Consider the following 27,045-nt stretch of genomic DNA (forward strand, 5'->3'; position numbering starts at 1 on the left):
TGGGCAAGGATGGGCTGAAGGCGGGAGAGGCTCACCAGGGCCAGATGGCAGCCCTGGGATTAGAATTGACGGGCCCTTCTTTCCAGCCAGCTGCTCCTTCTCCTGTGTGAACACCAGAATGGGGTTAGAAGTGCCTCCCCTAACCTTTCTGGCGAGTCTCCTGTGCTAGGAAGATGGAACAGGCCCCAGCCTCCCCTGGGGCCATGCCGTGGCAGTTTGGGTGGGTCTCCACTAGCCTTTTTTGAAAGGAGTCATTCAGCTGGAGCTAAGAATAGTGGCAAAACAGGCCCCTGCCTTGCCTTCCGTTTCCCCAACCTCATCTCATGCACGCCTCTTCTACCTTACTACACTTTGTCACCAGTCTTCTTTGCTCCTGATGAAGCACCAAGAGCCTTCTCACCTCATGGCTAGATCTTCCTCGTCCTTCTGGCCTTGGCTGACACATTACCCCTTAAAAGTTTTCCATCAATACCAGGCTAGGTTAGGCCCTTCTCTAATATAGTCTCACAGTCCCTTCCCTTCCCCCCCCCTACATTTCTTTCATGCACTTATCAAATTTTACTTGAATGGTTATTTGTATAATTTATTTAAGAAATGTGTGTAAAGGCAGGGACCGTGCCTGTCCCCACTCTACCCTCTCAGTGCCTAGCACAGAGAATCAAGGGCCATACTCTGATAACAGACAGACAGATTTCCTTCTACTTGGTTTGAAGACACAGCAAGGATCTTTCTGTAACAGAGAGGTGGCAAAAGGCCGGTGGCCTGCCGGGCCATGCCAGGGCCTTGTCTAATTGTGTCCTAGACAGATGTTGCATTGTGTGCTTTGTGGCACCACTCTATCTATGTAAGACTCTGGCCAAGGGCTGCAAGAGTACTTTCCAGGAAGTTATTCTGGAGAACAGCCAAAGCAAGAGTCCCCAAACTCTCACTTACTTGCTTACTTGAAGGCTTGGCCTAATTAAAACCTCACTTAAGGTACATGGCCAAAGCAGCAGCTCAACCCCAGGTCAACTTCTCGTGGGGACTAATCATCAGCTGAGCAGACAGCTTTCTTTGTGACTCAACGGCCAGACTCTGATTTTGCTTGCAGATCAGATATAGGCTCCCACCATTAAATGAGTAAGGCCCAACTCTTACTGTGAGTAGGCAGCCAGCTTGGAATCCAAACCATCAGAAAACCCTTTGGAGGGAAATGGGGTGGGGCTGTCTTTTGTCTGTTCAAAGTGCTTTTTGACAATGTGGGGCTTACAAGCATGTTTACCAGGCAGTGAACTGCCCAAGGCAGGGGAGCTTTTGGGAGTTCAGACAGAAGGGCAAGGAGATGGCAAAGGAAAACACAAGAAACCTCCCTGAACAGTAAACACAACCTCTGGCTGGAGAGTAGGGCCTGTGGATTCCAGTTTTGTCTGTGAACTGCACTGACTTTGAAAGTCTAGACAGGTCATTTCACTCTCTGAGCTCTCAGGTCTGTTTTTATTCAGATCCTGAGATTCTAGAAAGAGCCTCCAGGGCAGAAAATAAATGAGTTGTCCCAGGTCAATGCCAGATGGCAGCCATGGGATTAGAATTCATGGGCCCTTCTTTCCAGCCAGCTGCTCCCTCCCCTGAGCCCTGAACTGTTTCTCCTTCTGAATGCTCAGGATTGTATTCAATTTAGTAAGGTTTGTGGTCACATAATCACTGCTCCTAAATAAAATAATGACTGCAGAGCATCTGCTGTAAAGAAGGCAAACATGGGGCGGGGGTGGGGGGCACCTTTGCCCCTGAGAGAATAGGTCAAAAGCAAGCTCTGGCTGAGGTTAGACCTGTTCTACTTGAACAAAAACCAACACAAACAACTCTCTTGGGATCTGGCAGAGTCATCTGTTCTCATTTCTTTTCCAGGCTTCCTTGTGTGTCAAAAGTCTGTACTTAATCCCATTGTAAGGGCCTCTCCTAGAAGCGGGAATACACTGTTCCCAGAGGCAAGAGAGGGGCCAGGCTAAGGGACAGTCTGGATCCAGACCTATAAGCATCTTTGCACCCTTAAACTAGTTACTACATTGCTACTGCTCCCATCTCCAGGAGTGCTAGCCAGCTACACCTCTTCAGGTGGGTTCCGGGCAGCCCTAGCTCTTCCAGCTCAAACTCTGACAGGTCCACTCATAGCTTAGCAAACAGCAAACATTATTTTCTCCTCCCTGCCCTTCCCCGTCACACGATAACTGGGTGGTGCTGAGGGAGCCTGCAGCTGTTCTCTGGTGGCTTCATTATTGCTTTTGCATCTGTTTCTTTGACCAGGAAGTTCTTTGAGGTATATGGCAGGCCATAGTGTTTAGGCTCACAGCACCTTCAGTAGAGGACCCAGGAGCATAGAAGAGGTGAAGAAAGCAATAGAGGAAGGACTTGCACAAGGCCCAGAGCAGGGCTGCTTGGGAGGGATGGGGTCCTGAATGTTTTCACTCGGCCTCAATCCAGGCAGCCTTACCTTCCTTTTCACTCCCCGGCCCAGGAAATCAAAGTGAGAGCACAGTAATCTCATTTGCTGGTGCCGATTCATTTAGCCATGGAAGGGGCCTCGAGGTAGAGGAGGAAATTTCGACTAGAAAATCCAATCCCGAGTAGATGATGGTGATTCCTCTGCCTTTCCAGACTCCTCACACACACCCCTCTTCTAGATGATTTGGGGGCGTTGGGAAGGAAACCCTTTTACAGTGCAATTTAGCTCCTCTGTCTAGGGGCCACGTGCAGGGCGAGGGTGGCGGTGGCAGGCGATGAGGCTCCAGACTCATTGGTGTCATTTCTGCTTCTACTGGCTACACCTGCCGCTTTCCAACTTGCGTCAGCACACTTCCCCTAAAAAATGATGTCTCTAAATCAAGTGTATTCCCAATGTCAGGCTGAAGGTACAGTGAGGGCTCGCTCCAGGCCTTGAAACCTGCTCAGTGCTTTCCTTTAGCTTCCCCTGCCTCCTACCCCTCATTCTCAGATTGAAGAGGACAGTGCAGGAGTATTAGAGACAAAAGGCATGTTTCACATTGCCTTGTTCTACGATTCTTACTCTCCTCCCCCAGAGTCCTATAGCTCTGAGGTATCAGCGTGTCAGGCCCTGACTAGGGACAGCTCAGGAGATGACATTGTTATCTTGACAGTTTATTTCACCTTCAGAGTGATGGTGACCTCAACAGAGAGCTCAGTCAGGCTAAATGTGTGTGTAAGGGGTGGAGGAGGTGAGGCGGAGGCTGGATGGGCTTAAGGGGAAGTCCCTGGATCCATCGGGCTGAGCTTGGAAAGAGAAGAGGGCAGGCCCTTTCACAGCTAGAGACATGTGCGGGAAAGCTGTTTAAAATCAAATAAGCAAGGTCCTTAAGAACTCGAGCACCTAGGCTTTTCAGACCTGGCAGGGACAGGACTCCTCCAGTAGCTATCCAGGGTGCTGAACTGCCTCCACCTGAAGACCTTGGCAGCTTTGGACGAGAGCTTCGCCGGTTGGTTAATGCCAACCTTAAATGCCGCTGGCTCCCCTCTGCTCATCCCTAACACCAACTGCCTACTTGGACCATGTCCTGCATGGCCTGAAGTAACTCCAGAACGACTCCAATCACTCTCTATGGCTGCAGCCTGGGCGTCACACCAGCAGCCTGGCTCCCTGGCCAGATTTGCCAGATTTTCAACAAAGGGTGAAGTTGAGGACCTTGGTGTGTGTGAAAAATATCTCCCAGTACCTCTGGGTGCTCAGGACTAAAGGGGCCTGGCTCAGAGACCAGGTGGCCATAGGGGAGGAGAGAGCTCTCCCGATGGCACATCCTCAGACAGCTCCTCCCCTTACCTCAGCCGTCACTGCACACACGTGCTCACACACACCCCAGATTCTCCAGCCGGTCACTGCAGTCTGTACTACTGCAGAGAACGCAGTGTCTCTTTTGTCTGCATTTGAGCAGAAGGCACCTGCTTTGTTCCCATCATGGATATCACAGAAATTTGGCAAAGAGCACCCAAATTTCAAACTTATGTAAATAAAACAAAATATTGATTTTTCTGAATTCAAGAGGAATACATAATCGCTGTAAAAAGTCCAGATAAGAACAAAAGAAGAATATAAAAAAACACCCTAAATCCTACATCCAGAGCTGTATCTCATGTTAACCTCTTGGCACATAGCCTGGATCCTCGTCTGTGTGTGTGCGTGTATGTGTGTGCATACACGCACACACACATACACACACAGACACATACACACACAGACACATACACATATACACACGTACACACACATACACACAGACACATACACACACACACGAGTGTCAGAAGGAGGCAGTATAATGCAGTGGTTGAAAGTATTTGTTTTGCAGTAAGTCCTCCCTCTGCCATTCACTTATCTGTGCGATCTTGATCAAATTTCTAACCTCTCTGGGTCTGTTTTTAACCTCAAACATGAGGAAAATAATAACGCCCATCTCATAGGGTTGTTGGAAAGATTAAGTTGGATAACATATACATTTAAAATGCTTACCCCAGTCCCTGCCATGTGGTAAGCAGTCAATAAAGGGGAGTGTTTATTACATACACATATTCCCCGTAGAAATCATTCTGTAATACTGTTTAATGCCTAATTTAAAAACATGGATTATTTTCCATTTCAGATAAAAGCTGAAGGAAGGATGAATAAGTTCAGTTTACTTCATTTCCTGTCTGGCCTAACTTTCTAGGCCACAGTGGGGACAAGCTGGAACTTGGGAAACAGAATGGCCTCCTAGCTCAGGAAGAAAAAAAAGCAGTCCTTGACCCAGGCTTTCTAGCTTTCAGCCCGAGTTCTGCAGCCAGGAGATGGCAGAGACTTCCTCTGGTCAAGGTTCTTTCCTCCTGTCGAGCTTTGGGCCCCAGCACTTTCTGCCTCTCTGCCCAGGGATGTCCCACTCTCCTCCAGGGGCTCCTTCCCCTTGGCACCCATACAAGTCCATTTACTTGTCAGTGGGCAAGCCTGCTTCCTCACTGTCTGAGTCCTGGCCATTTAATTCGCATGTCTACCAGCCCACCTCTCCACATCAGCTCCACTAACACTGCTCTCTTTGAGGTCGGCCCTGAGCTCCTACTTTAAATCCAATGGTCTTTTCTCAGGTGATCTTCCAGCACCTTCCAGTATCATTGGACAGTACTGACCAAGATACTTCTAGAAATTCTATTTTCCTCTGGCTTTTATGAAAGCATCCTATCTGTATCTGTTTTTATCACCCTCCCTACTGTTTCTCTGCTCAGACCCTAGACATAGATCCTCTCCTCAGTGTGGTCACTGGCTCCTTCCACATGCTCTCTCCTGGCATTGGAAATATAACAATAATATAATCTCCTTATTTCAAGTGATATTTCTTTGGGTTTACTCCCAAATCTGTATCTCTAGCTCTGACGTCTCAAACTCCAGACCTACAGTTTCTGCCCACTGCTTCCACTGATGTCAGACCCCTCCTCCATCCTACTTCTTCCTTTTAACTACCCTTTTCTTGTTAAAGGCACAACCATTTTCCCAGTTAAGTAAACTAAAGAAATACAGGATCACTTAAAAAACTTTTTTTTGGAAATAATTTTATATTTGCAGAGAAGAGTTACAAGGACAGTGCAGAGAGTCTTTGTAGACCCTTCACCCAGCTTCCCCTAATGTTAGCATCTTACATAACCATGGTACGTTGATCAAATCTACATTATTCACTAAACTACAGACTTTATGCAAATTTCTCCAGTTTTTCCATTAATACCTCTTTTTCTGTTCCAAGACACATATTGCACTTCATCAATATGTCGCCATGGTCTCCTTAAGTTTTTCACTCTTTTCTTGACTTTCATGACCTTGACTTGTGAAGAGTAATGGGTAGACATTTTCTAGAATGTTCCTCCAATTTGGATTCTCCTGATATTTTCTCACGATTAGACTGAGGTTATGGATTTTGGGGAAGAATACCATATAGGAAATGGGTCCTTTGCATCACAGCCTATTAGGCGATATATGACTTATCACTGGTTGTGTTAACTTTGCCAGGTTTCTCCACTATAAAGCTACTTTTTTTCTCTTATTCTGACCATATTCTATTAGTCAGAAGCAAGTCACCAAGTCTAGGCCACAATCATGGGGAGGAGAATTAAGTTTCACTTCCCAGAGGGAGAAGTATCAAAGAATTTGTGGACACATGTTAAAACTACCACAGTAATTAATACATATTTTGGCTGAGATTCTTATAGGCTACACAAATAGCTTGTTTTTCCTTAAAGTTTTCCCACTAGTTTCAACAATCGGTAGATCTTGCCATTAGCAATTATTACTATGATGTTCTTAAAAGTATTTTTAAAACTTCCCTCACTCTTTCTGCAAATAAAACTTTTAAATAAATTTTAATAAATAAAAATTTAATACATAAAAATATAATTCTAAAAAAAGAATTTGTCCCTCTCCCAGTTTCTTTATTCATTTATTCAATCTTTTATTTATATCAGTATGGATTAATGTATATTTATTTTCTTTTGTGTTTATAATCCAATACTATCATTATTTGTTTTGTTTGCTCAAATGGTTCCAGCTTTGGCCACTGGGAGCCCTTTCAAGTTGGCTCGTGTCTCCTTTTGACCTGCCTAGGGGGTCATTTTGACCCACCTCCTTCCCCTTTATCCCTCTGGCAAACTAATCACGAACGTATGGTAGCACTTTCTTCAAACCATCTAACATTCATCTTTTTAAAATTTAATTTATTTGTTTACATTCTCTCAGCCAGCATCCTGTTTCAGGTCCTTACCAACTTATTCCAGGATCTCTGCAGTGGTAACCCACTCATTTCTCCAACTTGTTTCTTCTTCCTCCAACTCATCCTGTGCATTACTCTTAAATTACTCCTCTGGGGATTCAACACTGCTCTGATCACAGTATTCCCTTGCTCTAGACCCTTCCCACCGCTTAAAAACTCCTCAATCTGACAGTCAATAGTTTTAACAACATGGCCCAAATTTGCCAATCAGGCTGCTTCTCCAATGCCCATCTTTCTAAATCTTTTGTTCTCTTTGCTCCAGCTTTTAGCCCTACATGCAGATGACTTCCATATTCTACCACTAGTCCTAACAGTATTGACATTTTAAAAATCTTTACTTATTTATTTTTTAACTTTCAAAAGCAATACATGTTTGGTGGAGTAAATCAAAACAATACAGAAGTGATTAAAATAGAAAACGAGTCTGACCCTCCTCTGCCCAACCACTTCTTCAGGTTGGTTTTAAGAATGAAGTGGCCTTTCTAGGTTGTTAAGTATCTCTCCTACCTCCCTTAAATCGCTACATCATAGCAAACAGATTTAGAGACATGCTTTTTGGCTTAAGAATTTATAATGTAAATCATAAAACGTTAAGTTCAGAAAAATAGATCCTTATGTTTGTATTATAACTTATGCTTTCAAAGTTTTTTCTTCATTATTATTTCCTTTAATCTCTGACAAACCTAAGAGAGAGAAACAGCATCTATTTTTTATTAAGACTTTTTTTCTAGAGCAGTTTTAGGTTCACAGCAAAATTGAAGGGAAGGTACAGAGATTTCCCATACTTCCTGTGCCCATATATGCATAGCCAGCCTCGCCCATTATCAACATTCCCCCACTGGTGTTGTACATTTATTACAATTGATGAACCCAGTGACATATCACAATCACCCAAAGTCCATAGTTTACATTATGGTTCGTTCTTGGTGTTACATTCTATGGATTTAGACAAATGTAAAATGACATGCACCCATTACTGTGGTATCATGCAGAGTATTTTCACTGGCCTAAAAATCTATTATTTATTCCAATTTTACAGAGAAAAAAATATGACATCCTATAAAATTGAGCAGCTCCCCTGAAGTCACCCAGCCAGGGCTTGGTTCCAAGGTTCCTGACCCCTTTCATACTTTACCATATAAAAAAGCCATACAAAAACCACAAACAATGAGCAGTAACACTAATGGGAGGGAGGCCAGAAGCCAAAGAAAACCACTCGGAATGTTGACACAATCAGTGATCGTGGCTTTACTTGGGGAATGTGAGAATAATTTTGTCCCCATGCTTCTCTTTTATGGTGAAGGTGAGATTGCAGGAGAACTCTAAATAGGAAATATCAGACAGGAATGTATTTGATCAATGTGGATGGCGTTCTGTTTCCAAATAAATGTCCTGCCTCCCAAAAGTAACATGGTTCTACAGAACTTGAGAAGGAAGTGACTAGAATTGAGTCAAATGTGGCCAGTCAAAGCTGGAGGTGCGCAGCAGGAATAAGATTAGCCAGACAAGTGGCACGCAGGTATATGGAAGTATTTCTATAGCCAATTCAGCTCACCAATTTGTTGGCATGCACACCTGATTGAAAAATATGGGAATTATGAGGCAAAAGCTGTATCTCTTGGGTAGGCATGATACAGTAGAAAGAGCATGATTTTTGACCATTTGTTTCCCAAAATGGAAAAAAAAGGATTAAAGAAAAAGTGACATTGGTTTGTCATAACAAATTCAAATACATAGACGTGAACAAATTCATATACACAAAAGAACATGAATGTTCTCCTATAAGTCAGAATGATTACCGTTTTATTATAGATTCTCAGACTGTTAAAATGTGTTATTGTATACACAGATTTAAACATAAATGAATCAAATCATCCATAGTCCAAATATTTCTGGAAATGGTGAATTTATACAACATGCATTTTATCACAATAAAGAAATATATATCTTGAACATCTTTTCATGTCAATCCATATTAGATCTTACCTCCTTCTTTTAAAAGGCTTCCTATATATATATTCTGTGCGATAGATGTACCATGATTTATTTAATCACTCCCCCGATGGAGTTTTACCTTGTTTGTTTTTCCCCCCTTGCTATTACAATGTGGTAGATATTATAACTGTTATCATGTTATAATATTGAATATTACATTTACTTATAACATTATATTTATTTATAACTATTACAATGTCTTGCCAAAGAAAGTCTGTATACACTTGTCCATTTCATCAGTTTAATAAATTCCTAGAAGTGGAATTGCTGAGGGGGGTCAATAGGCAGGCAGTGTTATGTTTCCAGTTTTCTTTCCAGAAAGGTTGTGACAATGTATATTCTCACCAATGGGGTGTGGGGGATACTCAGGTTTTGAAGTGAGAAAGATCTGGAAAGTTCTAAAGCCAGCTGGTTGCATGGCCTTTGGCACGTTACCTTTCTTCATGTCCCTTGCCTTTCTATGGGTGTAACATCACCTGCTTCGCAGGGCCAGTGTCAGAGTTAATGAAATGCAGGGACCAAACCCACAGCCTTGGTGCTACAGCGCTGCCATCACCACACCAACCAACTGAGCTAACCGGCCACCCTGTAAAAGGCGGCCAGCATGCCTGACACATGTAACAAATTGTAGCTTTTTGTTTTATGTTGCTCTTTCCTCATTTATTATACTTTGTTTCCATCTAGTTTAAAGTATTCATCAGTCCCAATTTATCTGGCCACCAAAAGGAGCTTGGGATACTAACTTGAGCTTTTCTAATCAACAGCAAGAGATACTGCCCTCTTACTGAGTCTGTTTCCCGGGAAGCCAGTTTCCAGAGCTCCATCTTTAGTGACTAAATCACAAAGATACATACTCTCCCCCTCTCCGTGATCTTTCCTAGGATCTGAATCAGGCCATTCCTACTCCCCAGGACACTGTCCATTAGGCCATTTCAGCAGCTGGCCTTTCTGGTCTTTAAAACAGGATATTTCATTAAGTCCTGAAAGATACAAAAGGCCCATGGAAAACAGAAGAGAGACAGACTCTGAGACATGCATCCTGGGACACTGGGGAATCCAGGTTGAATTTCCTTCGCTGTGTCTTTCCACAGACCTGCCCAGGAGCAGGAGGGCTGGAACTGGATTATGGCTTCTTGGGGCTTTAACTTCCGAAACGTATTGACTTATTAGAGTAGAAATTAACCAGGACCCAGTGATGGAAGGCTCTCAGTGACAACTCTCCAGACTGCCAAAAGGGGGCAGTGTAACGTTATGGTTAAGAACATGGGCTTTGATCCACAAACTTGGGCTTGAAACCGGGTTTGCCACTTATTAGCTGTGGGACCTTGGGTCTCACTTTCCTTCTCTGTAGACTAAGGGTATATCTTCTTCGTATTGTTGAAAGGATTAAATGAAATGTGTGTCCGGTGGCAGCCACTCAGTAAGTGCTCATAAACAGCAGGACACACATCTGCACGGTGTATAGTTGAATATGGTAGTCAGACGTGGCATGGGGTTACCAAGAAAAGGAGACAAAAGATTGAATTTATTCAGTTCATTCATTCATTTAACAGACATCTAATGAATGTTTACTATGTATAAGGCACCTTCTGAGGCACAGGAAACATAATGGGAAGTAAAAATCAATATGGTCTCTGTCTTATGAAACTTGACCTTTCATAAGTCAAGAAGGACCAATGTGAATAGAATAATCATAAAAACACATGTAAAACTATAAATGTAAAAAGTGCAATAAGAAGAAGGCCACCAACCAAATCTACAGTTTAAGGGAAGCCTTCTGTAATGAAATTATAGCTAAACTAAGATCTGAAGGATGAGTACGAACCAAAAAAAGGTGGAAGGTGTAGGGAAAGCATTCCAGGCAGAAGGAAAAACATGTACAAAGATTCTGAGGCAGAAGGTCACCTGGGATATCAGAGAAACAGAAGTAAAGCCCGTAAGGTTGGATGCAGCAATGGGGGTTAATGTGGTACGAGATGAGCTGGCCAGGAACGCAGGAGCCAGATCACACAAGGTCTTGCAGGCAATGTTAAGGATTTGAGTCTTTACAGTAAGAGCAAGGGGGGAGCTGCTGAAATGTAAGGGGCAGCACTGGGCATCCCTGCTACTTGGAAACACTTTCCTCTGGTATCTCCTTTCATGGGGATGAAAGGGAGAAGCCTTCACACAACTTCTGCTGTGGCCATCCAGGAGAAGAAAGCAAAGAAGTAGGTAATCTACAAGGTGTGATAAAAAAAAATAGGGTGGATGTTTAAATTTAAAAAACTATTATAATAAAAGAGACATTGCCTTTAATCTCCCTCAAAATACTCTCCCTCGCTTCAAACACACTTGTCCCATCATTCTTGCCTCTTTCTGAAGCAGTCCTGGAAGTCCTCTTTCGTGAGTGTCTTTATTTCCATTGTCGTGGCTGCCTCGATGTCCTGAATCAATTCAAAACGTTTACCTTTCATGGTCATTTTGACTTTGGGGAAGAGCCAGAAGTCGCAGTGCCAGGTCCAGTGAATAAAGTGGATGAGGACACACCGTAATGTTTTTATTTGACAGAAATTGCCGTACCAGAAGCGATGTGTGACATGGAGCCTTTCCATTGTGATCACAAAATATGGTGAATGCTGCTGCCAAAAGCCACCCAACAAAAAGGCAGGGATCTTCCATATGGGAAGCGGTACGTTGAACCTTAGAAACAGTGTGACAAGTTTCAATTTGTTCGGTGCAGTCAGTTGGGTGTGAGCTACGGTTGAGAGAAGGTGTGTTTTAAAGGGTGCCGTAAATCAACCTCCATCATGACAACACTCCGTGTCACACATCACTTCTGGTATATGGCAACTTCTGTCAAATAAAAACATTACGGTGAGTCCTCACCCACCTTATTCACTGGATCTGGCACTGAGCGACTTGTGGCTCTTCCCCAAAGTCAAAATGATTCAGGACATCAAGGCAGCCAGGACAGCGCAACTAAAGACACTCATGAAAGAGGACTTCCAGAACTGCTTCAGAAAGTGGCAAGAACGATGGGATAAGTGTGTTCGAAGCGAGGGGGAATATTTTGAGGGGGATTAATGGCAATGTGTCTTTTACCGTAACAAACTGTTTTTTATTTAAACATTCACTGTATTGTTTGATCACACCTCATACAACAGGTCTCTTCCCAAAACAGAATGAGTCCCTCTGGATCCTCATCGCCCAAGGAAGAACTAGACACAGGGAGGAATGCGAGTGGGGCATCCAGGCCTGTAAGACTGATCAGAAATCCTGTCCTGGGTGATGGGCTATCACTACGACACTCCTAATGTTTTTTGGTTGCTGCACCGGTCCCTAGTCAGTTTCCACCTCTCTGACTTCCTGCCCCATTAGATGCTCCATTTCATTGGACATAATGACCAAGAGACTAACAGCTATTAGGCTGGGGTGGTGAAGGTGCAGCACTCTTGTGGGCAGGGGCAGAGCCCAGGGGTGGGTTTAGGTTTGCAGGAAGCAGCTCTCGACGTGCGTGTGCGTCCCTAATTAGCCGCTCACGGCACCCACGGTGCGTGCACTGTGTTTGGTGCATGTGCTCACACAGAAGGGCACAGTCTCTACAGTCTCTCTTCTGTGAGGAGAGAAGCTCGGAGTGGAGACCCTGGGCAGCACAGGAATGCTGAAGTACCGGAAGCTGTTCGCTGTGTTCTAGCCCTCATAGGTTTTGGAACGCAGCTGGAAAGAGAAAAGGGCCTAAGAGTGCCAGAGCTACCCATCCCGCCCCTTCTCCACCCTCTTCCAGCCCACAGCCCAACGAAACAGGAAACCAGGCTTGGCTACCTGAAAGGGCCCAGGCGGGGGCAGGAAGCTCAGGAAACAAGTGAGAAAGACCCCCTTCAGCATAGATGCAGGCTGCTCAGAAAATCCCTGGGAAGGTAAAACAAACCCAGCCTCTGCTATCCTCTCTCCCACAGGAGGAAAAGACTAGATCTGCCACTCCTCCCTAGTAGGGACAAGTGTGGCCCTAGCAGGATTCACAGAGAGCCGACCCAGGACCTTCATGAGCGGAGACAGAGCTGTCCCCCTGAGAACAGACTCCAAGGACCCTCCCCTCAGAAACACAGGTCTGCAATGGAGGAGGGTGTGTACATGTGGCCTGAAGACTTCCTAGGGCCATCTGGGGTTGATATGAAAGGAAATGACGGTACAGGATAAGGGCAGTGGTAGAAAAAGTGGACTTAAAGGAGAAAGGGCTAGGGATATCTGTGGGGGATGAAGGCAGAGAATTGACAGGGGTCCTTTGTTGTCCAAATAGGAAGGAAACTCCTGATGAAATAAATGGACTGAAGCAATGACCATCAATGGCTGCTAAAAATATTAGGTGAAAGGCTGGATGGGAATCTTTGTGATGGAGAAATCAGACTAACTATACCACTAATCAATCTGAATATCGCAAAAAGTAGGACAACCATAAGTCCTGTGCCTCCTGATGTGATGCAAGAGGAAATACCCAGCACCCCCTCACAAGTATTAGTCACAAAAAAAGTTGAATCTGAATCTGATCAAACCCTGAGGTCTAATCACCGGTTTGCAGAAATACAGAAGACAGAGGACTAGAGCTGAAATAATTATTCAGAGTAATCCAGTGGGTGGGGTATAGGTGAAGCAAGATTAATCCTGGGTTGATAATTATTTAAGTTGGGTAATTACTACTAGGAGGTTCATTTCACCTTCTGTCTACTTTGTATATGTTTGAAATTCTCCATGACAAAATGTTGTAAAAATGTGAAGAAGTTCTGCAGACTGAAAACTGCCTCTTTCTTGGGCCTACTCTCCTGTGGGAGAGAATAGTAGCAATAATAGCAACATGGACTTTTTCAAATGTTTCTTGAGCCCTGAAAGTTGGCTTTTGGGAGCCAAAACAACTGTAGGACACCCTCCACTATCTTCGGTAGTGGGGAGCTCCAGGAAGAAGGCTCCATTCCACCAGCGGGACTCTGCAGCAGCCACGGCAGGGAGGGCAGAGAGAGGGCCTCCTCCAGTCCTGACCCACTCAATGGAAGCCCCTCTGGGAATGAACGGGAGCACAGACCACTTGCATCTCTAGCCTCACCTCATCACGGTCCTGTCAAGTAGGCCAAGGACTCTTCTCATTTGGTGATGAGAAGAATAAACCATCATCTCACCCTCTCCCCATAAAAGCTCCCTTGGACACTGACAAAAACCGGAAATAACCAACCCCTTAATCACCATCAACCCTTAGATCAGAAATGATACAGTAATTTGTGCTTCATTTCCACGTACATGATCTTATTTATTTTATGGCTAGCCTGAAAGAGCTTAGGAGCCTGGCAAAGGTCGTAACGAAAGCGGCAGAGCTAGAATATACCCAGGCCACTTCCTACCACCACTGTGTGTAGCTCCTGCCCTGAGGCCCAGGCCCCTTACTAGTTCACCCCGATCTCCACACTCCCTCAGAGAGACTCAAACCAATTCCCTGGCAAATGAAGGATCCGAAACATGAGGTGCCATCAGGAAGCTGATACGCAGGCTGATAGATTGCCACATCTTGGTTCCCTTGGCAATGTGGCCACCTTGTGAATATCACCCCCCAACTTGGTCTCTCTTACTGATTCCATGTAACTTCCCCACCCCCTTCCCTAAACCACGAGCCATCACTACCTTCCCACTTGGCCTTTCTCTGAGCTCTGATCAGCTCTGAGCCAGGGCTGGAAGCAGCAGGCCAGCTGAGAGCAGAGAGCACTTTCTGGAAGGTGAAATCCTCAGACAACACCTTCAGGAGTCACCGGAGGCCGCTTTCACCAGCTGCTGCGAGCTGCATGCCAGTGTGGCTGCTGGCTTTGCCACCAGAGGCAGGGCTGCACCTGAACAGAACTGCTTGTAGCATGTGGCTTTTGTGGTAAGGAGAACATGAGCCCCGTGCCTCACACACAAAGAACAGGACATCCAGACTGGTGCTTTTCCTTCCCTCCAAGAGCTACAGATATTTTTGTCCATCTCCAGGAGGATGTGTGCAGGTCATACGACGTTGGAAGACAGGTAGGAGCTATCCATCAGCAGAGCTGTTTCTTGCTCACTAAATATTACACATCACAACTCTATTAATATCTTCAGCCTCACAGGAAAGCTGGCAGCAGTTATCAGCTGTGCTTCCAAAGGGAGAGGGGCTCGATCACCGTCCCATGTTCTCCTGTGTCCCTTATTCCTGAGAACTGGCCTAATGCTGCGAGGGGAGAGGATGGGGAAGGCCAGTTTGTAACGGATTCAGACGACTGACTGAGCTGGGAGACCCCACCCCCCCTGGGGAGCAAGAAGTCACTCCCTGTCAGAGCATTCAAGGTCCTTCTCATCCTGTGGTCTGAGCTCAACATCATTTTCTCACAGGAGCCTTACCTCACATCCCCAGGATTTATTATTCTCTCTCATGCTACCTTGCTCTTGTCTTTTCTGTCACTTGTCACAGTTTGTAACTGTCGTTTGTTTGTGCACTTTGTTTTGTAGCTGTCTCTCCCACTGGATTGCCAACTCATTAAGGCAGGGACCACGTTTGCTTTATTCTTATAATTCCTTATGTCTGGTACAAGGTCTTGCGTATAGCAGATGCTCAAAATTCATTATTTTTGAATAATGACTGAGCACCCCAATTCATGTACCCCTCTGAATCTCCCACGATTGCTCACATGCACCTTCTAGTCCAGTCACTAACTCTCACCCACTCATCTCCCTCTGGGTCTCTACTGGTCCCCTCCTTAGAATCACCTCCAAACCTCCTCTCCACTCTTTACTCATCCTTAGAGGAACCAGCTGTTTTCTGTAGTTCTGCTTCAAGACTGCGAGTCTCTTCTTTGCCAGACTGTACACTCTGGGGGCAGAAGCTACCTGCCAAGGAGTTAAAGCGCGAGTTGGCAGATCAGACTCACAACATAACATGTCAAAGTGGACACCCCACATCAGGATATCTTATATATCCAGTTATGTGACAGAGGGGAAATAATTCTTAGGAGAGGAGGCCTCAAGATGCCTATAGCTGAGAGAAGGTGAAGGGCCTGGTTAGACCTTTTAGAAAGAAAGTTGGCATGAATGGTAGAAAGTATGACCAGGTGGGAGGGGAAACCCTAGTGCAGATGCGTCAAAAGCCGGTGGAGAAGTTTAAGTTGATGCAAAAGAACTTAATTTGGTCCCAAATTGAAGGACATACCATGGGCCTGGGAGTAAGGATACCTGGGTGCTAGTCTAGGCCATACCAACCTCCAGCTGGGTAATGGTCGAGCCTATTCACCTCGGTGCCTTGGTGGGTTCTGCTTGCATATCTATAAAATGGGCAAAAATGATTTTCCCAATCTTTTTCACAATGTGATTCAGGTGCTTTGGAAACAGCTTTTCAGCTACCTTAAAAAGGAATTTAAAATAAGACAACTGCATCCATAAACTTCACACAAAGACAACGTACTGGGGCCATAGGACAGGTAGAATGGAGGGGTCACAATTTATTGAATGAAAGCAAAGGATGCATAAGGAAGCTGGCATTTTTGTGAGAGGTCTTGAAAGATAGGAAAGATTAGCAAACACACATTAACAGAAAACTAGGAAAGTGCTGCTCACACTATTCCACAGTGGATTTTTGGAGCATGTTTATATTGCACACACATAATAGGCTATATTTATTGCTAGAATGTTGTCCCTAGCTCCTGCATCAGAAAGAGTGTGGCATTTTGCAAAGAGCAACATGTCTTCCAGGTGCCCTGGCCTCTGGCTCAGGTTAAGAACTTCTACCACAAGGAGGGGGCGGCAGTGGAGTCAGAGGTAAAAGCGTGTTCACGCTCCCACCCAATGGCCCTGGGTCCTCCCTATGAGATCACAGGTAATATGAAGTGTAACTTACTTAAGTTAAGTAAAGGACTTTCTTAACTCCAGTCCTTTAGGCATTTGAAAACTTTAAAATGCTTCCCCTGAGACTGATTTTTTAATAGACCGAACAGCCTCCGTGCTTCCAACTATTCCCACATGGTATGGTTTTGACTCCTTTCATCGTCCCAGTCACCCCCTCTCTTGAAAGGTGACATCAGCATAAAACGCAGGACTTCACAGAGCACTGACAGTGCAGAGCTGGGCTCTCACCTCCTGAGACCTGAACTCCATACTTCTAGTAATGCAGCCCAACAGCACGTTAGCTTTTCTAGTGGCTATGGCATATAGCAGGCTTAGTTTCCTGTCCACATAAACACCAGCTCTCTTTGAAGGTCTACTCTAGCCTACCCCATCGCACAGCCTCACCTGGATTCCTGTTTAAATTCCACATTGCTGAATTCAGCCAGCTCCCTCTCCAAGGATAACAGTCACATTACACACATGTGGTACAGCTCTCTAGTAAGTATGAAATCACCACCTCACTAGCTCCAGAGGATCCTTAACTATATTAGCAGCCAGCCGAGCCCAAGATGTCCTTCCAGGTTCTTGCCTTGATTTTACACCGCTAAGGCAAAGGGCTACCCTATTTCAGATGTGTCCCAAGTTCAATATGACAATAGGTACAGCTATTGAATATGATCATGAAACCTCAACTGACAATAATAGAAGTACAACCCCAATATCACAGAGAGTGGCCGTGCCACAGTAGTCTGTGCTGGTCGGATAGCATAGACCAGTCTGTGTCTAGTTCCCGGGGTGAGAAACGCAGAAGTATCCACTACAGCAGCCAGGCTGACTGGGGATTTGGAAACCAGTCTCCGAGAAAATGGTAGAAGGAAAACAGGACCTGCTTTGCCTGGGCCAAAAAGAGTGCTAAGGCTGCTTCGCCCATGGCAGGGCTTTTCCTCTCTAGTAACTGCTGGTGTAAGGGTCTCCTCCATAGCCTACTCCTTCTTCTTGCTCCTTTGGTCGGGCTTATAGCTTCATCTTAAGTTTGGCCAACCACTAATGTGATATATTTATCAGATCTCTTCCTGAATCTGCCTATTTCCCCCTTTTATCTACTCAGCAGAGTCAAGGTTACTCCCTCTTACCGGGCCTATCTATTTCCAAAGCATTATTAACTTTATATCAAGTCAATACTTCAAAAACTCCTGCTGAAGATCAGGGTAGGAAAGATCAGTTTTCTCCATTCGTTTCTTAAAGAGTCGTATCGCCAGACTCCAGCCCCTCCGTGAAAGAGACTGCTGATCCAGCTGACATCTCCCAGAGTCTTCCTTTCCCGTGTTCTTTGCCTGGGACAACTATGACGATTCAGGGCTGCCAGAACGGCAAGCAGAGGACGAGAACTGATGTTTCCCCTGTTGAAGACCATGGCAGATGTGGAAAAGCAACCATGTCACTGTTTTTCACTGAACCAGAACTCTGCCTCAGAATTCACCTTAACACAGGCTCCAGGCAGCCATTACTGCCCAATGGGCATTGGCATAAGGGGTGAAATCTGCTTATCATCCATGCTTTATGTAGCCCACGGAGAAGGCTACCTTTTATATATGTAAAATGATTATGCAGAAATGCCTCTTGAGCTGCTCTGATCGTTTGGACATTTAATGATACTGCAAAGGAAGTATTGAGGCACCCCAATCAGAGAATCAGTTTTTTAGCTTAAATCCCAATTGAGATGGGATTCTGCCTGATGAGAGATTTGGACTATAATCTTTATATTCTCTCCTGCTTAGCAGAACACAAAAGGGCAGAGCACAGCCCACAGGTAATTAGAAGAAACAGAACTGAGGCATGCTGCAGCCACACCAGGAGTAAAAGTAAAGTGCTAAATGGGTAAAGTGTACAGTATATGAAGTATATCTCAATGAAGCTGTCAAAAAAAAGGTTAACGGTGAAAATGCTGGTTGTACCAAAACATCGTTTAGTAGAGAGACTTGAAGGGAAATAAACCCCACTTAGCAGTATCTTAAGAATAACTAAGCACGTAGTACTTGCTTCTGCACTTGACCAAAGTTCATTAGGAACTTTACTTCATTCCTGACACAAAACAGCAACGTCCCATTAGAGACTACCACGGGGCAAAACGGTGTGGGCTATACAAGAGGCTCAGGAAAACTGGGAAGAATATAAATCCAGACTGGATCAGAAGAGACACTAATTTCCAAGCCAGAATTTCCCAAAGAGTATTTCATGAAATACATTGGTTCTGTAAGATGTTAATAGATGTAATGTGAAAGAAGTTTCCGTAGTTACATAACCTTGGGAAACATTGGGTTAAACGAAACTGGAAAGGTTTCTTTACTGCAGAACTTCTCAGAGCCTTTAAAATGCTAGTAAACATTGTGATGGGATAGTGTGTAGTGTTTCCCAAAGGAATTTGTCTATAGATTCTTCCCCCCCCATAAAGTATCTCAAGGGACCAACATTCCTAATATACTATAGGAAAGCTGGTCTAAGCCATGCTTGGCTGAGGGCTTCACCACTTCCTTTACAAGGATAAAATTAGAAATTAATATGGGAACTATATATCATTTATAGCTTGGTACACAATTATGTTTAAGTTAACTGCATAGTAAAATATATATAGTTCCCACGCCACAGTTTGGGGACAGATTAATTCAATCAATCTTAATTAAAGTACCTGCCAGGTACTGTTCTAAAGAGATGGTGTGAACTCTGGTTATAACAGCCGAGAGTCTGGCGACGAAAACAGGCAAAACCAGGCAAGAAACCTCAGTAACCAGACTCATTTCTGCCTGGGTCTGGCCTCTTGTCCTACTCGTGCTTCTCAGAGCTAGCAGGGTCATTCCGAGAGCACCCTTCCTGGCCGTTATTCCTCTGACCCACGCACACACTCAGACATCATCATCATCATCATCACAGAAACCTAAAGTTGCCCCGCAAGAAGCACAACCATGCGATCCTCAATGTGACGTCTGACTAACAGCAATGAGTGAAAGCAGACAATCTACTTGAACTGGCTCCTAAGAATATACAGTCTAGGGGGAACTCCTACAGGCCCCCATCCACCCTTCCTCCAGGGCAGACCCTCTGGGCCTCCTTCCTAGACAACCTCCCCCTTGCCCCCCAGAGTCCCTCCCGAAAGCCCAGGAGTTTACTTGGCTGCCCCACACGAGGCCTTTGGGTCATGTGCCCACTTCTGAACTCCAGAGCAGAGCCAGATCCAGAGCGGGCCCCAGCTCCGCCTGCTTCCTTCCTTCCTTTCTCTCGCCTTGATAGCCACATTCCCACCAGTCTCCTTAGGAAACAATAACTTCAGAGCCCGCTGAGTCAGCCTTTTGGTTCCTTCAGCCAGCACCTCTGGGTATCTGCCCTTTGCCTCATTCTCCCCTTCCCGCCCGCTGGGGGCCCCCTGTACCAGCTCTCCCAGGGTCTGCTGGAAGACATGTAGCGGCGGAACCTCCCATGTCTCCTTTCTAGACACAAGGCTCCATCTGCCCTTTGGAGGGGACAGGGTCCCTGAGACTAATCAAGTTCCAGTGAAGGCTCTGATTTCCATTTCTGTTCACTCTGGGCTAGAGTCAGTCAAGGGCAGCAGAAGCTGGGGGCTGGAAATGACTCAGCCTGACTCTTAGCGACCACGGAAGCACCTGCCTACGGAGGCTACCCGTAGGGTCTTTAAGAAGCCATGTCACCGCTGAGCAATCTTAGCCCAGAAGCCTGCTCCCTTGGCACACCTTGCCTGGAAGATAGCAGCCTGGGCTCTGCTTCTACCCCAAGTGCAGCTTTCCAGGCTGGTCTCAGAGAAAGGAGATATGAGTCCTTTTCCATTCTGAGTCTTGTGTAAAGCAGTAACTCACACATCCATTCGAGGAGAAATCAGTGAACGGGTCCAGCTCAGCTAATCAGTCAGACAACCAGAGGTTTGACCAGAATGAAGCTTAAAGGGAAGGCCAGAAAGTGGAACATAACACTCTCTCTCAGCCAACAAACAATTTTATTTTTCTTCACCAAAGTGCTGCCAGAAAAACAAAACAAAAAAACCCCACTGTGGCTCCTTGCTGCCACCGATTTGCTTGCATTCATCAAAGCAGGTCGCAGGGGGAAAGTACTCATCGGCAGCATTGCCCAGTCTCCCTTATGAGGCTGTGGGGCCAGGCTGCTCTTCGGTTTTCTAGGATTCCGCATCTCCCTTAACATCAAGAATGCAGCTGCGACAGCAGAGCAAAGGAAAACAGCACCCTTCTCCCATATAAACAGTCCCTGAAGCCAAGAGATACACAGGCCCCTGAATTTTCTGGGGGTGGTGAAGGTGCCTCTTGCCCTCCAGACATCATGCCAGAAACGTGGGAAGCATCCTGGAGTTCCTACCTCTCCACCCCACCTCCGAACAGGTACCACACCTTGCCTATTCCACTTCATTAGTATCTGTATATATGCCCCCTCCTCTCTTTCAGCTTTAGTGTAGGCCTTTATCATCTCTTGCCTGGATTCTTATTGCACTCACATCCATTTTAGTTTCCCAACCTCCAGTCTCACCTTTTCTAATCTCTCATCCACTACTGGAGTGATTGGCCTAAATTCAAATTTGATCATGTTATTCCCTAAATTAAAACCCTTCCTTTATTCAAATGCACCCTCTTGTTTCTTCCTCCATGCCCTTTGGCTGGAACTCTCGTCCTCATCTCATCTTATCCGTCTGCCAAGCTTCTAGCCCTCTTCTAAGAGCCAGTTCAGCAATGAGTCCTGTGTGAAGCCTTCCCTGATCACTTGATGAGAGCCCTTTCTCGTTTGCCTTTGGCCCTGCGGGACCTGCTTCTTCCTTTTTGCGGTGCTCATTACCCTGTTGTACCTCAATCCTTCTTGACTGCATATCCCTGGAGCAAGATTCTGTGTTGTGGAGCCCAGCACAACATCTAGCAGAAAGGCGATTCTTCGTGTTTGTTGACTGAGGAGATGAAAAGCAAGGGAGGAGCTAGAGAACTTTGCAATATAGGAAAAGAGAGAAGGGGATGCCTCTTCTTAGAACCTGAGAAATACTCCTAGATCATGAGCCACATGAACCCACTAGGAGAATCCACCCTTAAAGTGAAAAGTCATCTGACTACAAGGAGGCAACTTAAGGCTCCTGGACCACAGAATACACGTAGGTCAGTTCTCCACAGTGGCTTCTTGCTATCTTCACAATGTTCTCTCTGCCACTTTCAGGAGCTGCTAAGGCCCCTCATCGAATGACGTTCTGACCATCCCCATCCCTGTGTCAGGAGGCAGGAGCGGTCTGAAACTCCTTTCCTAGCTCTCATGGTCCAAGGGTCAGAGCCTTGGTATTTCTCATCTTTTCCCAAGGGAGGTGTCACCCTTTCTCAGAAGCACCGTCTACTGATCTCCACTCTTTCCTGACATTTATCTACAACCTTCCTGGAGCCTTTTGAGCCTATCCTTCTCTTGGTCACCCACTGGAGAAATCTCACTTTATCTCTGTCCTTAAAGTTACAAATGAATAAAGTTACAAATGAACTAAACAAATGAATTAAACAATCACAAGGGTTTCAGGGAGGCCAGACAAGCATTTCTCTCAAGTGTACAGAGAGGCTGTTTGATGCCATATGCCATTTTTTGGTCTCTTTGGTCCCTGAAAGCACAGGAGGCAGAGTTTTGCCTGACACAATTAAGTGCTTAAAAAGCTCCTTATTTTCTTTCTTTTCTTTTTTATTTTTTTGGCAACAAATCTCTTCCTCTCTAACTGCAGCCAAAGAGAAGACATATACTGCGAGCCTGCACCAACCAGCCCAGCAGACAGACAATAGAGCCAGAGTGCCCACCCCTGCTACTCACACAAACAAAGCCCGAATTCAACCCAACTGCTCAACAGAGAGCCTTGGGTAGCTGGGTGCTTCCCTAGATCAGTGAGGTGTGTGGCTTGGACACAGAACTGACATACAAGGTATACCTACCCTTGGCAGTTTATTTGGGAAGATCTGTGCTCAGAAACACTCAGGAATATCTAGGAAATAAATGCAGTAGGAGTGGAGCCCAGGGACCAGGTCTCTGAGTGGCGCTCTCATTTCTTTCATAAGGAGACAGGAAGAGACCCTGGGGAGCTCTCAGGGATAGGCCCAGGCCTGGTTCAGCTGCTGACATGCAGCCAGTCCAATTAAATAATTGGTGTGATGGGGAAAAGAGGGAGGCCACGCCCTCAGGCCAACTCCCACTTCAGACAGATGGCTCTCCTTGCAGCTGCAATAGCAGCAGCAACAGGGCAGGGATCTCTTCCTCCTCCTGTCACTAAGCTGAGAACTAATGCTTAAATTGGCACCTTGAAAACACCCCGATCTACTGGCTATGCCTTCTCTTCTAGCTTCTGCCACTCATCTAGGCCTCTTTTTTAAGCTTGAGTTTCTCTTTCAAATAAATAATAAAAAACATAAAGATGCTTTCCCCTTAGAGCTCATCTTTCCAAGTAATGAATGGCCTCAGGATTTTTCCCATTACTATGAGTAGGGGAGGGTTATTTGATGATGGAGCCCATGTGACAAGCCTGTATGAGTACAGCTTGGTCCAAAAAGGGGCAGTGATGCTGGCACCAGCATTGACTTGTTTCCTTTAGGATTTAAGGAGACAGCCCCCACTCTGTCCTCAGAGGGGCTCATATTGGGGGAGGGAGCAAGAGAAATACACTTCTATTGAACTGTGACTTTCAGGAGGGCAGGGACATATCTGTGTCTATGTTGCTAACCACTGTGTCCCTGACACCTAGTATAGTATCTAGAACAGAGCATGCTCAATAAGTATTTAGTGAATGGATTTGCTAAATCAATGATATCAGACCCCTATGATATTCTTTGGAAGAGAGAGAGAGGAGCTATTGCTTTAAAGAGATAGTTTGCCTTTGTTTCATAAATGGGAAAACTAACCCAGAGAAGAGGAGGGACTTCCTGGAAGTCTCAACGACAATGGCAAGAAATGAAATAAGTCACAGCTGAGTCTGAGCCTGCGACCCTAGTTTTTATGGGCTTCTCAAATATCCTTATTTTTCCTTCTGCTTTTCTCATCTGTAGTATACCATCTTGATTCCTTACGCCCTGAAATAAAGGCTCTTGGGGAAACTCCACACAAGATTCTGGTCTCAGTATCACACAGAGCATTTAAGGCGTTCTGGGGATCCTCTAGAGTTCAACCTGGGAAGAGGGGTCAAGAGGCAGAGATCTGCAGGGCAGTATGTATGACCCCCAAATGGGGGATGACTATATTGCTACTTCCATAAGGCTTTCATTCAACCTCAACAAAGCTGGCTCTAGCAGAGAAAGGATCCTTTAGCCTTCAAGGAAAGGGTCTCAAGGCAATCACAGCCTTTCTGATAAATGTCTCCTTGCACTTCTACTCCAGAGCCACACAGACCAGAAGTAGCTCAGGAGTAGTGGAGTAGTGGGGCCACTGCTCACTAAAACCATTATTGAGAACTTCAGGCAATGAGTGAGGCACCAACCACAAGTGAGAGAGCCTGGGGACGCCATTCCTTCCTCCCTTTCCCTGGACAGCTCTTTACTCCCTTTTTAGGAACCCCAGACAGGAGGCAAGAGCCAACTCATCACTTTCTTCCCCTGACTCATTTGGACCTCTTCCTCCTCCTTTATCCACCCTCACTTTTGGTTATTGATTAGACACTTAGAACTGGAAGAGCAATCTAGTTTGACAAGCTAGCTTGGCTGGAAAGATAATCCAGAAAGGAAAGTCCTCTTAACCCAGCCTAAAATCTTCTTCAAGTCTGGATTATTTGGGGGACTGACTTTTCTGGTCCCCCACATAATCCAATGATGGCATCAGGGTAGCATTTCTTTCCCGTTTAATATTACACACTTCTGTAATGCTTCTCTGTGTTTTGCTTCTAGATCTAAGTAGTCACAAAAGGAGACGAAAAAGTCTTTTCTCTCCTGCTAGGTGGCCTCTAATGATTCTCTCTACCATCTCCCAAAAGGTGTGGCTGAGAGTTGGTCATGGGTCCCTGCCAAGGTCAGTCTGGGCTGCTGTAATGCACAGGTTACTTGCTCAAGAAGTCACAAAGCACATCTGTCAGCCAAGGACGTGGGGGCCGAAGGGTAGAACCGGTTCCTCACCTCCCCGCCTAACATAGAGGGTGGAGGCTTAGGAAGCCCGAGATCTTCCAGATTTGTAGAGCTCCGACGGGCTCCAGCAAAGCTCAAAGAATAGAGTATCCACACCTTTAGGTTCCTGGCCCGCCCTGCCCTCTTCCAGCTCCCCCTAGGGCTCCAAGGCGGGAAAGGAGAAGGAAAAGCGAACTGAGCCGGGGCACTTCCTCGGTTCCTCCTCTCCCTATACCTGCTGGCTAGGCCTCGGCGTCTCCCGCCCCGCTGCTGGGAGCACCAGCCAGTCAGGTAGCCCCCCGGAGTGGTGGACGGCGGGCATAGTCTGCCCTAGGCCTGGCCTCAGTGCGCCCGCGTCGCCCTCCCCCTTCCATCGCCTCCGCGCCGGCAGCGATGACATCATTCCTCCCTGACTCCGGGACCGCGGACAGGCGGCAGGATCGGCGCCCAGCAAGGACTCCAAGCACGTAGGCCTAGGATGCTTGGGGGCTCTTCCAAACCGTGGGCACAGGCGGCTCCAGCGCGGCCCCGCCCCCTCTCCCGACGGTTCGAGAGCTCTCTCATCCGCGCCTCTGATTCTCTATCTCGCCGCGGCGCGCTCTCCTCCCCAAGTAGCGTGGACTACCTGCGATCTCCTCCGGAGAAGAACGGAATTCTCGCGTCCTGCACCCACCCCTTGCCCCTCCTGGTCCGTGCCCCCGCGTTCCAATTCCAGCAAACCGGCGGGCAGGCCCCTCCTCCTCTACAAGCCTATTCCCAGCCGCTCTTAGCCTGACTGCTCTCAGGCCCCCTCCCCCGCCCTGAGCATCACAGGCCTCCAGCGCTAAACGCCTCCCCACCTCTCACGCCAACCCACTGGGCCTGCCGCCCGTGGCGCCCCATGACAGGCCCTCCTTTCCCAGCCATGGGCCTCCGTTAATGGTGTGCACCATTGTGCATCGCTCGGTTCCATCCGACAGCGCTCCCCGTAGCTCCCCCGGCCTGACTCCTCAGAAGGTGCCCTCTGCCCTTACAGGCCCTTTGCTGTCACCCCGCGTATTCTCCCACGGTTTTCTTATCCTGCTGGTCCCCCTCCTTCACGATGCGTTCTTAAGGCTCTCGTGGCCCCATCCGAAGGCGCACCCTCTTCACAGTCCCCAAGGCCTGATTCCCTCCCTCTCCCTCGGCGGCGCTCCCTCCCGGCCCTGGCCTGCTCGCCGCCCGCCCCCTCACCAGCGGCTGCATCTCCGAGTGCGCGGTGGGCACCTGGAACCGGTCGATCTCCTCCATCATGGTGCCGGCAAGAGAGCGGGCCCGGGGCCGGGCGCGGCCAGGAAAGCCAACAGGACGGCGCGGGGCAGCGGCCCCAGGAGCCGGGTTGGGTGGTGTAGGCTAGGCCGCCTCTGACGAGTCGGGCGGGCCGGCCGCGGAGCAGATGGACCGGTGGGCGCGGGCGGGAGGTCTGCTGGCGGGCTGAGGCCGGCGTGGCTCCGTGGGCTTGCCTAGTGCTACCGCGGCTGTAGCGGGGCAGAGCCGCAGGTCTGGCCTCGCCTCCTCCGCCGCCGCCGCCTCCTGTCAGCAGCTCAGCCACTGCGGTGACTCGGCAACTCCACTTCCGGGTCCGGGACACCGCCTGAATCTGCATTATTCATGAGGAGGCGGTGTCTGGAAGCCCCAGCCCCTCCCACATGCAGGAGTTCCAAATGCGCGCGGCCGCGGGTGGTGTTATCCCTGAGGGCGGGACTTAGTGGAGCCCGAAGTTCTCCGCACGCCCATCCTTGCTTCCCCCTCCAGCCGGGAGAGGAAGTCAGAGGCGCCTGCGCCTTAGTTGTCGGCTGGTTGCTGGGTAACCGCGTCAGGAAGGCGAGGATTCCATCCAGCAAAGGCGCGGGGATCCACAACGACGGTTGTCCCCAAAGAACCCTTGAGACTGGGAATTGAAGTGAGAGAGAATCCAGATTTCCTGTGTGTGATCGAGGGGACGGACAAACTTCTTGTCTTCAGGCGAGGAAGACGCTCCAAGTGTTGAGGTGTTTCCTGCTTCTTTGAAGATGGCCCCTAAACAGCAGCTTCGTAAGCAGGTAACACAATCCAACCAGCCCTCTCCCGGTGAACTCTGACCTTAGCCGCCAGTGACCACTGATCATACCTCTCCTACTGATCTTTCATCTTCCTTTCCCTGTTGACCACTAACCTTCTCTCTCCTGTGACCCCTGGCCTGTTCCCGCTGACCTCTGACCCTATCCTAGTCTTCTCTACCACACTGCCTCTGAGCCACTGTTTCCTACTTCTTTTACACTTTTCCTCCCTTCACCATTCCATTCCCTCACTCCACTAGACAG

The 27,045-nt window shown here is 47.0% G+C and overlaps 1 protein-coding gene across 4 annotated transcripts in view; it reads right to left on the reverse strand.

Annotated features, from left to right (window-relative positions):
* Positions 1-26,464, reverse strand: part of FAM219A (family with sequence similarity 219 member A) — a 47,995-nt gene extending 21,531 nt beyond the window's left edge. The window contains exon 1 of one of the 4 annotated variants that reach the window (XM_033122446.1): positions 25,937-26,464. In XM_033122446.1, coding sequence (XP_032978337.1) covers positions 25,937-25,996 — 60 coding nt within the window. In that variant the 5' untranslated portion in view covers positions 25,997-26,464. The remainder of the gene's footprint in view (positions 1-25,936) is intronic. The other 3 variants (XM_033122445.1, XM_033122444.1, XM_033122443.1) reach the window with 3 other exon arrangements.
* Between the last annotated feature and the right edge of the window lie 581 nt (positions 26,465-27,045).

The sequence above is a fragment of the Rhinolophus ferrumequinum genome, chromosome 12, assembly GCF_004115265.2.
Source record: "Rhinolophus ferrumequinum isolate MPI-CBG mRhiFer1 chromosome 12, mRhiFer1_v1.p, whole genome shotgun sequence".
Classification (NCBI taxonomy): domain Eukaryota; kingdom Metazoa; phylum Chordata; class Mammalia; order Chiroptera; family Rhinolophidae; genus Rhinolophus; species Rhinolophus ferrumequinum.